At 44.8% G+C, this 14,967-nt stretch overlaps 1 protein-coding gene across 3 annotated transcripts in view; it reads left to right on the forward strand.

The window, feature by feature from the left end:
- Window positions 1–14,967, forward strand: part of acsl3a (acyl-CoA synthetase long chain family member 3a) — a 31,112-nt gene that overhangs the window by 7,870 nt on the left and 8,275 nt on the right. For all 3 annotated transcript variants that reach the window (XM_061045631.1, XM_061045629.1, XM_061045630.1), the window contains exons 3-8: window positions 405–582; window positions 5,496–5,605; window positions 7,015–7,153; window positions 9,751–9,901; window positions 12,020–12,143; window positions 13,037–13,108. In XM_061045631.1, coding sequence (XP_060901614.1) covers window positions 405–582; window positions 5,496–5,605; window positions 7,015–7,153; window positions 9,751–9,901; window positions 12,020–12,143; window positions 13,037–13,108 — 774 coding nt within the window. The remainder of the gene's footprint in view (window positions 1–404; window positions 583–5,495; window positions 5,606–7,014; window positions 7,154–9,750; window positions 9,902–12,019; window positions 12,144–13,036; window positions 13,109–14,967) is intronic.

Consider the following 14,967-nt stretch of genomic DNA (forward strand, 5'->3'; position numbering starts at 1 on the left):
TGAGCCTCCAAGACCTTGGGACAGCCTGCAAGAGGAGATCAGACCTGCAGAATCCCTCATTTTTATTCTGTGATTTTATTTTTTATTTTTTGGACCCCCTCGTTCCTCTAGAGCCGCCCTTTTGTTTCAAAATGGTCACTACTGGCTCCAGTTAAAGAATCAATAAGACATCTGACGGGTCGTGGAGGCTTTAATCCTATTCGGAGCGGGTTGTGGGTTCGAAATCCGTCCTCGGCCCTTTGCTGCATGCCATCCCCCCACTGTCTCCTCTGAACATTTCCTGTCTCTCTTCAGCTGTCCTATCAGAGAAAGGCAACAACGTTTATACAGCGTATTGTTGTTGGTGTTCATTAATCTGGAACAATAATAAACTCCCCCCCCCACCCACCCCGCCCCCCCTGCAGGTGGTTCTGGGGGAGTACCGCTGGATCTCCTACGAAGAAGTCCTCACAGCAGCGTCCCAACTGGGCAGTGGTTTGGCTTCACTGGGTCAGCGGCCAAAAAACACCATCGCCATCTTCTGTGAGACACGAGCCGAGTGGGTCATCGCCGCGCAGGCCTGCTTCATGTACAACTTCCCATGTAAGTGTGTGATACCAGACCGTTTCCTGTCACATGGCGTGTGTTTGGTTTCACAACGACATCCATGCTTCATCATTTAGCGTAGACACACAATCTCATCATATGTGTAACTTTTAGTTTTTTTTAAGAGTTCATTCACTGACTCTGACATCTCTTGATAATACCGTCGATACGTCCCCGCCACAACAACGGTATCCGCACATGTTCAAAGTCATTTTGTCAGCAGTCCATAATATTTTTGAGCGGTCATTCATGGCGTTTTAGTTCTCTGTGCATTTTCCCTCCACCGGTCTTGTTGTTGCGACTCTCTTTAAAAACCACAACACAGAAAAAATGATGTTTAGTGTGTCGCGATCAGTCGGGTTTTAACCAGACCAACGAGTTATACACACACACTGCTGTTGTGTACATTGTGCACATCACAGGGCCGTATATGGACCGTCGGATGTTTGAATCACCAGGCTCGTCAGGTGCTCTGTGCCAGGTGTGGGTGCCATTTAGTCAATCATGACTCGGACAAACAGCCGTTTCTGTTCAGGGATCATTTTCATGAAAAACGATGACCAGTTGAGGTGGGGGAGGGTTGGGCTGCTGTGCTGCCAGGGCTTGGTGCGGGTGAGGACTCTGGGAGCAGCCTCTGCAGGGATTTGCTGGTCACCCCAACAGGACTCCATTGCAGTAGTCCAGACGTGAGTTTACGAAGGCGTTGAGGGTTTCTGCTACGTAGTCGAGAGACATTTTGGTAGAGGGATCATAAAAAGAAATGTACTCAGATCTATAATTCAATCTCAGTTGAGGTCGTACTGTACGTTCTCTGTACTCGCTGTTATCTTCAATGCGATCTTTCCCTCTGAACTTATTTACGGCCGTGTTTTATGTTTATGTGAGAATGGTTGGCGTGGACAACTTGTAACCAACTGAGACAGAAGGTCAATTTGTCCCTTCTGCCTCGCTATTACATAAGAGTTCCAGCTCTTCTTCTTTTTTTCCTGTCCATCTGTTTCAGCTTGTTGTGTTAGAAACTCTTAAATATACTAAAAATAGAATAGTTCATTTTGATTTGACACAAGGACAGATTTTCCACTTTTAGTTTATAAAAAGCCGTCTCTGCTTGTATCGCAGTAGCCATAATTTTGCCCACATAACCACTTCACCAGAGTTATACACTCTTGCACAAGCCTGCACAAACTAGTGTCTGAATCATTTTATATAAGCACGAGGCTGAAACACACTATCCAGTATGTCCTCCTTCTAACTTTAGATTCTGGTCCTGAATGCTCTGGGTTTGTTTGGACCAGAGAAGGTAGGCGGTTTTAAGGCACTCCCATACGACCGTTTTGGACTCCCCTCAGTTTGCCAGATATGAGAGCAGTTATCAGGTCAACAGGTGTTGCAGCGATGGAAGCGGGCAAGAGAAGTGGTTCAGATAGAAGTGATTGTACCCGACCTAAAAAGCCTCTGCATGTTTCTAATAAGCTCCACGAGCAGAAACGTGCTCAAACTAGGATCAATATTGGAGATGATTTTGAAAAATGGAGAGAGGTTAGAACACAGAAAGGTTTACAGACCGATGCAGAGCTGGATAAACACTGAAGCTTCAGAGTCCACCACATGGCAACCTGCGTGAGCATCGACTCTAGAGAGGAGGGGGGGGGGGAGACAGCTCTCTGTTGTTGATGTTTTGAATTTAGACTGTAGTACCGGTTTTAAATACTAGGTGAGTTACATATTGCTCCTTTAAAGAGGACCTATTATATATTTTTCTGGTTGATAGTCTCCCCTAACAGAGTCAGTTAAATGTCCACCTGTTGCATCTTTAACCTGCAGCTTTCTGTTTGACTCTGCCGATTTCATCTTTATTATATTTTCTTCCAAAGGTTTCTGTCTTTCTTACTTTGAGCATCCACATCAGTGCTCTGAGTTCATTAATCTTTCTGAGTGTCCTTGAAGGACCCTCCGTATTCTTTCTGGGCTGCGGTTTATGCTGCATTAAACTGTCACGCTTTGAGTATACTCTGAAAGTAGGAGCCAATAAAGCATCTTTATTGAGCGTGTTTCATTCTTGCAAACACAAACACTGGGACAGTAGAAACCCTGAGGCCGGGGATAAGACACTTAGTGCAGAGGAGGAGCTAGAGATAGAGAGGAGTTAAATGCTGGAGGGACGGAAGGAGAGGGAGAGAAGTGAGGGCTGATGGCGTCAGAAGAGGGGGGGAGAGTCTACGTGAGCATCTGATGTTGACAGAGGCATCAAGGAGTCAGCCAAAGGCCCCCCAGTGAACTCAAACACTTGTTTCCTCCTGTGTGTGTGTGTGTGTGTGTGTGTGTGTGTGTGTGTGTGTGTGTGTGTGTGTGTGTGTGTGTGTGTGTGTGTGTGAAAATTATATATTCTCTGTTTAATGCTTTTCTGTCGAGATGCAGTCGTACTCATCGTTGTCGTAAAAGTGAGTTCAATACAGAGATCGAACAAGCAGAAGTTACTCTTTCCATAATGACAGTTTAGGGATTATATGTTCCTCTGTGGAGCTGGGGAAAATTCACTCTCGAGACCCCTTTAAAAAAAACATTTTTTAAACTAAAGGACTCAGAATGACCGAGGTTGAAAAATATTTAACAAAAAATGTTTTGGAGCCTGAACCGTTAAAGCTTTCTGAACCATAATGACAGCTGTGTGTGAGTGGAGCTGGGGCCCGATCGAGTGTTTAGATCTCACGGCTGGAGGTGTCATGGCCCTCGTCCGCACACACAAACACACACACACATAGCAGCGAAGCAGGAAGTAAAGGAGCTCCATGACGCAAGATTGTGATGTCACTAAGCTGTCTCCCGTTGACCCATGCGTCTGTGTCAATGTAGGGACAGGGAGTTTGTTTTTCCAGCTCATTCTCTCTCTCTCTCTCTTTATTTACTGTTGTTTCCTCTGATCACCTTCTTCACCTTCTCTTTTCTCTTCCTCTCACATCCGACACCAGCTTGCTTCTAGCACTCTGATCATTTATTCGTTTTATATACTAATTATGAAGAGTGCAATAGTTAAACAATCCAAAGCAAACAAAACAAAGTGAGGGAGGACAGAAACGAACAACTTTTCACCAATCAGTCATGATCAAAGCATTTTAAGTAAACGTAGATAAACATCAGTTTTTAACATGCTTTGCACATTTGAGTCTAATTGGTGGGAATTCTTATCTGTTATTTGAGCCTCTAGGCAAAGGTCATTTTCTGTCATTACGTGATAGACAATAAAGTTTTAATCTTGAATTTTGAATGGCATGGCATCGCATTCTAGAGCATCTCAACACATCCCATCCCATTGCATCACATCCCAATGCATCTCATCCCATTGCATCACATCCCGATGTATCCCATCCCATCTCATGCCATGGCGTCCCACCGCTTGCCATCGTATCAGTATCAGTGTCCTTCTAAGGGGCGTTTACCAAACTACAACTTTAAACTTTTGACCGCCAACCACGTGAAAAACTGCAGGCGTGTGTCGTATGCTTCAACCCTGCATATTAATACTTCACTGTAATCTTTAAGGTCAGACCCTGTTCGGGTAGAAATCCTTAAAACAGAGTTTTCGCAGCAGAGTAAAGGTAATCTTCTTTCTCTTCTGAAATGTAATCCCAATTGTACTCACATCAATGCAATGTAATACCATGTGGGCATACCGTGTGCATGCACGCATACATACCAGTGACCCTCTGACATATGCTCTTAGTCATCACACATGCACCAGTAGTGTTTATATCCCCAAAGAGGCTTTTCTGCAGCAAGATCTTATGTCATATTGGCTCCAACGCTGTGCTGAGGCCTCTTGAGGAAACTGATGATGTCATGCGTGTGGGAGGATCCATATCAGAAGCCTGAGGGTTGTAGACAGAGTGCACGTACAATGTCCATCATCACAAATGCTTCACTGTCCAAATGATGATGATGGTTACGGCTAAACGATGCATCATATTGTACTAATCACAGGGTTTTGGCAAAATGTTCAATTTCTGTCTCTTCTCTCGGCCCAGCGATGCATCGACTGCCTCTTGAAGCCTTGAAATCACGGGGAGAATTTAAGTGACACTTCCCTTGAATTTGGTTTGAAGAGCTGGCTGACATTTTTGGGGAAAAGGCACACAGAGTGGATCATGGGAAAAAATTAATACTTTGCCTGTCTATTCCAAGAAATGTGACTTCTTGAGTAACCAGTGATCAGTGAGTCAGTGTAACTAACCATGACAAAGGGAGAGCTGTCTCCCTCCGCCCCCTCCTCTCTAGAGTCAATGCTCACACAGGTTTCCATGTGGTGGACTCTGAAGCTTCAGTGTTTATCCAGCTCTGCATCGGTCTGTAAACCTTTCTGTGTTCTAACCTCTCTCCATTTTTCAAAATCATCTCCAATATTGATCCTAGTTTGAGCACGTTTCTGCTCGTGGAGCTTATTAGAAACATGCAGAGGCTTTTTAGGTCGGGTACAATCACTTCTATCTGAACCACTTCTCCTGCCCGCTTCCATCGCTGCAACACCTGTTGGTTTGACCTGATAACTGCTCTCATATCTGGCAAACCGATGGGTGTCCAAAACGGCCGTGTGGGGGTGCCTTAAAACCGCCTACCTTCTCTGGTCCAAACAAATTCAGAGCATTCAGGACCAGAATCTAAAGTTAGAAGGAGGACATACTGGCTGCTGCATTGTTGTCAGAGAAGCCAGCACTTCAACATATCATGTTTCCTTAATGTCTGATCATATAGTAAGGTCACTTTATCATTTCACTCACTACACAGCTCACTGATTGCTCCTTTAACCAAGAGAAAAAGGCTGTCAGGTGTTACATGACTGCTGTTTAATTGTACCTAAGAAACATTCCCAGTTTGTATTTGGATTACAGTTTTTTCCTTTGGTTTGTGTGTTGCAGTGGTCACCCTTTACTCCACACTGGGCGGTCCAGCCATTGCTCACGGACTGAATGAGACTCAGGTCACCCACATCGTCACCAGCAGAGAGCTCCTTGAGACCAGACTCAAGGTAACGATTCACGCACAACACACACCAACATCACGTTGTTCTTTTTACAAATTCAAACCCTACAAATGATGTTGTAATCATTCACTACAGGGCTTTGGGCAAGCGGTGATATTTGGCACACTGTAATAATATTTTAGCCGCAATGACTTCTCGTGTCTGTGTTGGAAAGTGACCTGTAGGTGTTCAGCTGAATGTTGATAGTAACTTATAGTAGGGATAGGACAGGTGATAGAGCAGGAAGCCAGGGACATGTGGGAAAGGAGATAGATAATCCTAACCCTAACCCACAGGCCGGTCTAGAACTCACATAGCCCGTCTGGAGGACCATAACCTCCATATATGGGGTGCGATCGTGCGACCTAGCCTAAATGTTATGACAGTGTCTCTCATATTGCAGCATCTACTGTGAACCTGCATTAGAAGCATTATTGTCCCTTATATCATGCAGTGTGTGTTATTGTCCTCCTGTTATTTATTATGTATAATCCATACAATAAAATTAGCAACTTGCTAAATCTGGTGAAACCATCTTTTCATTTTTCTTTGTATAAATGATCGATGTCGTTGCACACTGTCCCCTGATATAAATTCATGGTTCATTCAAAGGTATGGTGGAGTCTGCATTTCCAATATGGCGGCCGTCATGGTTGGGCCTCTTAAGAAACCAATGGGTGACATCACAGAGACAACTATCATGTTTTATAGAGCTGGACAAAAACATTACCCATCTCCTTCTTGCAGACGTACACATTTCCTCTTGACCTTGTGGTTGATCAGATGGATTTAGCAGGTTACATGTCACCATGCTTATTAAAGCTTACCCCGGCCATTTTAACTTTAAGTCTGTAGAAACAGTGATGGATGTAAACAGGTCGGTGAAGGCTTAAAATCAGTAGAGTGTATTCCTTTTTTCTTTTCTTTTTTCTATAACAAAGTGGAGGTGGGTTTACATCAGTGCTCCAGAGCCCGTCGTTGTTCCTGTCATTAAAATGTCTCACATGACCACGAGACGTGCAGGCCGCTGTTTTCCATCAGGGAGAACCGGCGATATTACGGGAAAGCAGATTTAGCAGGAGGAGAGGTAGACAGTGTCTTCATAAAGCCGTAAAAATAATGAGAAGTGCACGTGCTGGATGTCAAAGATTCACTCAGTTCAGGGTCATCGCCAGCGACAAAGGATTCTCTGGAAGGTCATCTCCGCTTTTATCGTGGAAACAAACACAGCAGCTCCTCTGCTCTGTGTCACACATCCCCCGCTCCTCAGCCCAAATACTGATGGAGATGGGCGTGCTTTGGTTTCATGAGTTAAGAAGAACCCTGGGTTTTGTCACATGCAGGTGTGTACACTTGCACGTGGATGCCTGACGTCCTTGTGCTCATGCTTACATTTTTATCCGTCTGTGTTTCAGGCCATCCTGCTCGAAGTCCCGAGGCTGCAGCATATTATTGTAGTGGACAGCACGCCCACCTCATGGCCCAGCTATGCACGTGGCATCAGTGTCCACAACATGGCTGCTGTTCAGAAGCTGGGAGCCAAACCGGAGAATGGTAAGCGTGTGTGCGTGTGCGTGTGTGCGTGTGTGTGTGTGTGTGTGTGTGTGTGTGTGTGTGTGTGTGTGTGTGTGTGTGTGTGTGTGTGTGTGTGTGTGTGTGTGTGTGTGTGTGTGTGTGTGTGTGTGTGTGTGTGTGTGTGTGTGTGTGTTGACAGAGGCTGTTCCGTTTTTTTTGACGTGCAACTCCATTGCTCTAAAGTAAAAGAAGTCCGTCTGTTTCGGCCTCTGAGGACATTTTTAAAAGAAGGACGCCACCCAAGACACCAAAAAACTCAATGAGAGTAAACCAAGGAAAAAAGGGACCGGAGACCAAGAAGAGCAACAGATAGTAAGGTCGCTCTCATCCCCCGAAAAAAACTACAGAAGAAATAAAAATAACCTAAGAAAAACAAAAGAGTGAAAAGAGGACTATCGGTGACCTCCAGCACAAACTAAAATAAAACCCAGCCATCTTAACGTGCACGGGGACAGAAGACGACCAGCTTTGGGTAGAAAACAAACAAACAGGTAGCACAAAAAGTAAGATGGAGGAACAGAGCTCGTCACCACAAGCTGCCTATCTCCTCTTCCTGCTCCTCTAAATCCTGCTCCTCCTCACTCAGGTGTGCAGAGGGAGGAGGGGGGACCAGGGAGAGAGACAACAGCGCCACAAGTAACACCATCGTCTTAATAGAGTTAATACTCTGCTAATATACTAATCGCATCTGGATCCAAATGCACAATTTATCAGGGGCTGTTTTTTATTTACCGGATCCTCCTCCTCTTACTAGCATTGTGTAAAACTCTTCACAGAAACAGATAGTCCCAGTGTAACCTTCGGGGTCATGGTGGTTCTCGTCTTGTAAGGGAACTGGTTTCAGTCCCATTAGGTCATGTGAAAAAGGAAGGACTCACATCTGTGTCAGATTAAGGCTGATATGTTGCTCATTCATTGGGCGGGTGGGGGGGGATTATTAGATGGATGACTCCTCATGGCCCTTTATTGTGGCCCCTTGAACCGACTGACCCAAAACAAGAGAAGCAGCTCGTGTCAGATAAAGAGGAAGGAAGTGGATTTAGGAAGGGGGGGGGGGGGAGCAGTGGGATTCAGGAGAGGCGTATGTTTACACACAGCAACAGATAACTTCACATGAAGTCAACTCAGAGTTATGACAGAGGAAACAGGAGGAAGGGAGGACGTCTCTCTGCCTCCCCTTCATCCTCTGTTTGAGTTTTCTGCTTCACTCAAAGATCTCAGATCTGGTTTCTGTTCTACAACCACGACCTAGCTCTCATCTGTCCATAGCAAACGCCTGATTGCTTTTGTTTCCCCACTTTAAATTGATTTGGTCTTTACTTATTTATTTACAGGACGGCAACAGGGTAACAAGAAGCACAGTGAATGGAAACTGTAGCGTACATCTACATTTGGTCAATCAAAGGTGGTAAACTCTGAAACACATTAAACACCTGAAATAAAATTAATCTCAGACTTAAAATCGTTTACAAAAAAGGTGAAATGCTGGCTGAAAGCGAACCAGAGCCACTTTTAAATAGTATCTTAAAAGCTGGTTTATAGCATTTGTATTGTAGTACATGTATTTTATTGTGTCCTCATAGTGTCATGGGGTTTTATGTAACCGAAGGTTTTACATTTTTACTCTGTTTGTTTATACAAAGGCCCAACTTGGGACACGAGTTGGAAATTAGCAATTGCTATATACTCTTCATGCAGCACATCAGTTTCATGCTTTGTAATGAAACTATGTTAAATTGCATTGTCCCAAATGAATTCAAATTAAATTCAGAGATCAGGCCCATGGAGGGATCAGGAAGTGAAGGACACGTGCTCTTATTGGATTTCCTGCACAATCTGAATCACCGCTTCACTACGTCATGACTCCTTACTGAAGCGCTTATGACATGAATGAGGGTCACATGAAGCGACAGACAGCAGGATGATGTGAGAAAGAGTTAAAGGATGAAGCATGATACGAATCCGACCTGTGGCTCCTTTCCCGCATGTCATTCCTCTATCTCTCTCGCCCTAATTTCTGACTCTATCCACTGTCTTGTCTCTACAATAAAGGCATAAAAAGCCCCAAATATACCGGAAAAGAAAATAAACATGAATCATTAGCTCAGCTACTCTATGAATTCTGCATGGTGTCTAAAGTCGATGCACACACTCACCTGATAGCCGGTCCGATCAGGCAGATGATGATTCTGCAAAGACGGGCAGTGATGTGGAGGGGCGTACTCCACATCTATATGAAGGAGCTAAGAAAGAAAAGTGAGAGGAGTGAGAAGGTTCCATATTTTTTAACGTCAGACGAGTCAGAAGCCACGTTTGACCCGTTTGTCGAATATCCCACTTTTTCATGACTGTTTTTGAACTATTTAAAAAGCCTTTTTGAATTACACACACTGGGAAGTATGTCTCGCACCAATGGAGCAGACGAGGGCTGATTATGTGGACTTTGTTTAAACATGGAGTCATATTTGTGCACTGCAGTAATAGTTTAGTAATGTTCATGTTCCTGCAGTTTCAACAAACCACTTTGTAATTGACTGTTTGCTCATTTTATCGTCTCATCTTCGTTTACATCACAGCAGCACGAGAGCGTAAGCAGCCGCTTCCTTCAGATATCGCAGTCATCATGTACACCAGCGGATCCACCGGAATACCAAAGGGCGTCGTAATCACTCATAGCAACATCATCGCTGGAATCACAGGCATGGCAGAGCGGATACCCAACCTGTGGTAGGCTACACTACATCGTACTTAAAAACTTATTTCAGAGCTCATGGCTGAAAAATATGGACGACGCCAAGCTCTTTAGCTTTAGATTTCGGCGCACCTGTAAATGGACGCCAATCATTTAATGCTCCTCAGCTTGTGTGTGGGATGAAGAAAGGACATGTAGCACCTGTATAGTTTCAGATAGGCTTGGAGGAAAGTAGTCAGAGGCCCTGTTAACACCCCAATGATACAGAGGAACAGCAGTTTTTACACTCTCGCATCTGCTTCTTTTATCTGAAGTGTAAAATCCTGCAGTTCCTCGAGTGTCCACTAGAGGCTGGCTGCAGAAGAACAGGAAGTCACATACACACCCATTCTAAAAAGCCTGTTTTTACAGCAGAGATGAACATGTTTACAGTCTGGTTCAAAAAGACAAACAGGTCTGATTAGCTCATGTCTCGATCGACACACACTGTACAGGGGGTGAATGTTTTGATGACTCATCAGTTTTGATTTGATGCAGGATAAGAGTTATTCACAATAAGGCGTGTAGCTGACCTGATTGACAGGTGGGCGCGGTGTAACGGTTTGTCAGGAGGCTTAAAACCCGCCTCAGCTCCAGCTCTCAATCTGTCGTTAGGTTGACTGAAAGTTACACTGAGACAGCATTTCCAGAATGGCGGCTGCTCCCGATGAGCCATTAGCAGCTAAATCCATTCAGTCCGATCACGTCAGTAAAGCTGAAAAGAGACAAACACTTTAACTTTTTTTTATATCAGCTCAGTAAGGACGTGAACTCTCTCTGATCTGCTGTTTCAAACTCTCCCCGGTGATGAATCTCAGCTGTTGCTGCCATTATGCTGTCTTCTTTAACTTTGAGTTTAAACATTATTCAAATAAATCACTAGCTTTTTAGGCGTGCATCTTGGTCCATGTTTAACGAGCACGTGTACGAGTTCGAGTCAACCAGTCGTACCATCAGATGACGTCAGTGTTTACATTAAATCAAGAAGCATCCCTCCTCCCTGGAGAAATGCAGGAAGGGAGGGAGTTCAGTATGAGAGGAGGAGAAACTGACGGGAAGGAAGGGAGTCGGGGTGACGAGGATGGAGGTCGGAGAGGTTACGGATGTAGCGATCTCAATCCAGCTTCTTATTAAAAGGATGGCCTCCCTTGTCGTGTTAAGTAGTATGACTGTGTAAACCTTCTCCCCCTGCATGCAGTGAAACGTGATACCAGAGAAGTCCGAGGATTCAGACCAGTAGATCATTTCAAGTCCAAACAAAGGAAAAGATGGCTACTAATTAAAATACACATAATCCTTCTAATGCACGTTTATCTTCTGAAGCTTGCTAGAATAAGATTCATGATTCCAGAGAGCTCGATTATTTGTATTCAACTGATTAAACAGCAGATGATGCATGTACAAACCACATTTATGTAGCTTGATGAACTTAAAGGTGGAGTCAGCAGAAATGTAGTAAACACAAATTTCAAACGTGGCCCCTCCTCCTGGTCTCATCGTCCCCAGAAGCTCTCACTCACTGCAGGACGTAGTGTGTACGTTTACTGCTTGTACCTACACTGCAAGTTAACGCACGCTAGCACAAGCTAACCGCCGGTGTTTGTCACCTGCCTGTCCAACAGGAAGCAGACCAACTCCACGTCCACGCGTAAAAGACAACACAAGGTTCACCCTCGTTTTAGAACGAGCTTTATCCACTTGGTGTTTCTCCTCACTGTGATTATAGTTTCTCTTCTTCGCTGCTACGTCCACGTCCGTCATATTCATCGGTTTGAATCTCGTCCATTCACTGGATTGTATCCACTCCTAAACTCACCTGCTGCGTTGTCATTGGCTGGAGGAAACACACCAGCTCCCCGCCCAGAAACATCCCTAGTCAACCAGAACAAAGCAGAACAGTAAAATCCAGTCAGAGGACAGAGTCTCTGCAGACACAGTCACCACCTCACATGTACGGAGGCCCAGAAGGGACGATGGAGCAGCTCAACTTTAGGAGAAGTCTGTATTTTATTTTGAAAGAATACGCTGCTGACTCCACCTTTAACCAGAGCTAACGCTTGAATGAGATGACCCCGCTTTCTTGGTTGGTAATAACAGTGTCTTTGTGTTTACAGTGAGGAGGACACCTACATCGGCTACCTGCCTCTTGCACACGTGCTGGAGCTCAGTGCAGAGCTCGTATGTGTTGCTCACGGCTGCAGAATCGGCTACTCGTCACCTCAGACGCTAGCAGACCAGGTACAGTAAGATTTAAACACACCTGCTCTGTAACATAAACAAAATATTCTCTTTGACATTCAAGAAGGGAATCCAGACGTGTGATTACCCTTGACTTAAGTCGTAGTGAAGGAGCTTATCATTGAACAGCAGGATCTCAAGTAGCAACTGCGGCGTTCCTTTAGACTCAATTCTGACAAAGTGTACGCTACAGGAAATGAACTGTATCAGAATCTACAGGAGCACTGTGTGGGATTTAGTGACACTTAGCAGTATTGCTGCAGCTTGCATTAAATTTTTTATATGTCGCCTCATGCTCTCCATTCAAGTGTGAAGGAGAACCTACAGGTTTCATTAAAATGTGCAAAAAAACAATCTGGCTCACTCCAGAGCCGGTCTTATTTTTTCAGTCAAGGCATAGAGAAGACGTAGACTTGTCGACTAATGTTTCGATGCATCGAGTCGGGCGATTTTTGGGACCATAATTTACAAAGTTCACATCATGCTGTACTGAGGAAGACTTAAATGGTGACTCATTAGGATGATGTTTGAGGTCATAAATGAAGTGGGATGTAGGGGTCGGGTCCATGGATTCAAACAATTGGATTTCTTGTAACTACCCCTTAAACTGAAAGTGCACCTAAGAGAAGCTGAGGGGGAATATCACATGCAACACAGGGAGCCAGCAACGTTGTGCTATGTGGTGTAATTCTTTGCATGTTGTATTATATTTTATGTTTCTGTGAAAGTCTTTGAAAGAAATGTTCGTGATTCACTTTGATTCAACATTATTGTGATCTTGAAAACAAGAAAGAAAAACGTCAGGATTTTTATCAAACAGTCTTTTGCTTTCTGGGAAACACACTGTAACCACACTTACCACATGATTGTGATTTTTCTTTTTTCTCATCAAGTCAACAAAAATCAAGAAGGGAAGCAAGGGAGACACCAGCGTCCTGCAGCCCACGCTGATGGCAGCTGTCCCGGTATGTCCCGACCGTTCACTCAGCACTATGCATTAGACAGTCAAATGTTGGAGAAGTCTCCAACTCACCCTCCCTGAAGTCTGCATATCAAACGTTGCTGTTTGACCTCGTCTGGCAGCCGATTGGGTCTCACTCTGTTTTTGTGCATAGTCCAGCTGTGGAGTCCAGCAGGCCTGGATCTGCTGGATCTGTCTCATGACCGACTGTGGCGTAAATACTCTTTCCCTCCTCCTGCTGACCAAAGCTGTGCTACATGACAAATCAAAGTCAGACACTCGCGAGTTAGAGCGTTCAGAAGGTTCATCTGATGCAATCAGGCAAAGATGATGCAAAGGAACGGCTTCCCTCAAAACCTAGCATGGCTCGGATAATGCTTTCAATTAAAGAACAGAGCAGCTCTTTTTGAGTTTGTTTTTGTTTGTTTCACAGTTTGGGGAGACCAAAGTAGGCATTTCTATCTGAAATCATGAAATCATACATTTCCAGTTGAGTTAAAGAGGTCATATTATGCCCTTTTTGGGGTTCATATATTTAATCTATGTACCTACTAAAGTATGTTCAAAATAGCTAAAGTTCGAAAAAAGTGTCTGTTTTCATGTACTGCCGCTCCATGCACCGGCTCGCTTCTGACTCTCTCTCTAAGGCTCTGAAGTGCCCACATTCAGAGTCCCCACGTACGCCAAGTCTGATATGATTGGTCGGCTCTGCCGTAATTGGTCAGTGGCTCAGCACGGTTCTCGTAAATGTCACGCCCCTTTTACCATATTGGGAATGCAGCCACTTTGGCTCCGAGTGGAGCAAAAACATTAGCACCTTAGCACTACTGCGTTACATGCAGCTAATGCTACAGCTAACAGGAGGACGTAGGAGAAGCCGCGTTTCCGCGGACTTTGACTTTTGGAAATAGATGTGCCTGAACATGCACAGGACACTTGGAAAACACACTAAAGAGCATATAAAACCAGAAAAAGCATAATATGGGACCTTTACACCCAACCCCCCCCCCCCCCCCCCGACAGCAGATAATAAACATGTCGCTCATGTCGTGACTACATGACCTCGTCGCTGTATTCTCTCACACCATTAGCTCAGAGCCCCCCACCCCCAGTCCCCCCCCCCCCCCCCCCCCCCCCCCCCCCGGCATCTCCCAGTAGTCGTAGTGTAAAGGTCAGAGGGCCCCAGTGTCTGGAACCATTCACAGCTGTAAACAGAACGTGAGAAAGCCCCATGTGGTTATCCCCACAACACACACCAATATACACTAACACACACACACAAACACACACAATAACACACACACACACACACACACATACACACTAACATTGTTTGCTGTAATATGACATCGTGCTGCTGCATGAATCCTGTGTTCACTTCCTCTCTCACTGCTTTAACTTTACACACACACACACACACAAACACACACACATGCACACACTACACACACTGTGCACACACACACACTACACGCACACAAGCACACACACACACAAGCACACATACACACACACAAGCACACACACTCGTCGGTGCACTTTTACCCATTTTTCTTTGAGCTTTTGAAGTCACGTGATCATAATGAAGTTTTCTTGATCTCTGTGCTTCGGTCGCTTTGAAAAGTCAAGGAAGTCCTGCAGCAGCGTGACCCGGCTCCCATCATCGCCCAGTTCCTATTTGAGATGTCACCAATGACTTCTTTATCTGTCGATTATACAGAAATTAAAAGTAGACTAGTTGACTTCCTGTTCAGTATGACAGCTCGCCTTCCTGTTGTCACGCAGCAGGTCCTGCTAGCATGATAAGCTAGGCTAGCTTAGCAACAGCCTAAACCCTGAGATTGGTTGACACATGTACAAACC

Source organism: Labrus mixtus, chromosome 9 (assembly GCF_963584025.1).
Source record: "Labrus mixtus chromosome 9, fLabMix1.1, whole genome shotgun sequence".
Classification (NCBI taxonomy): domain Eukaryota; kingdom Metazoa; phylum Chordata; class Actinopteri; order Labriformes; family Labridae; genus Labrus; species Labrus mixtus.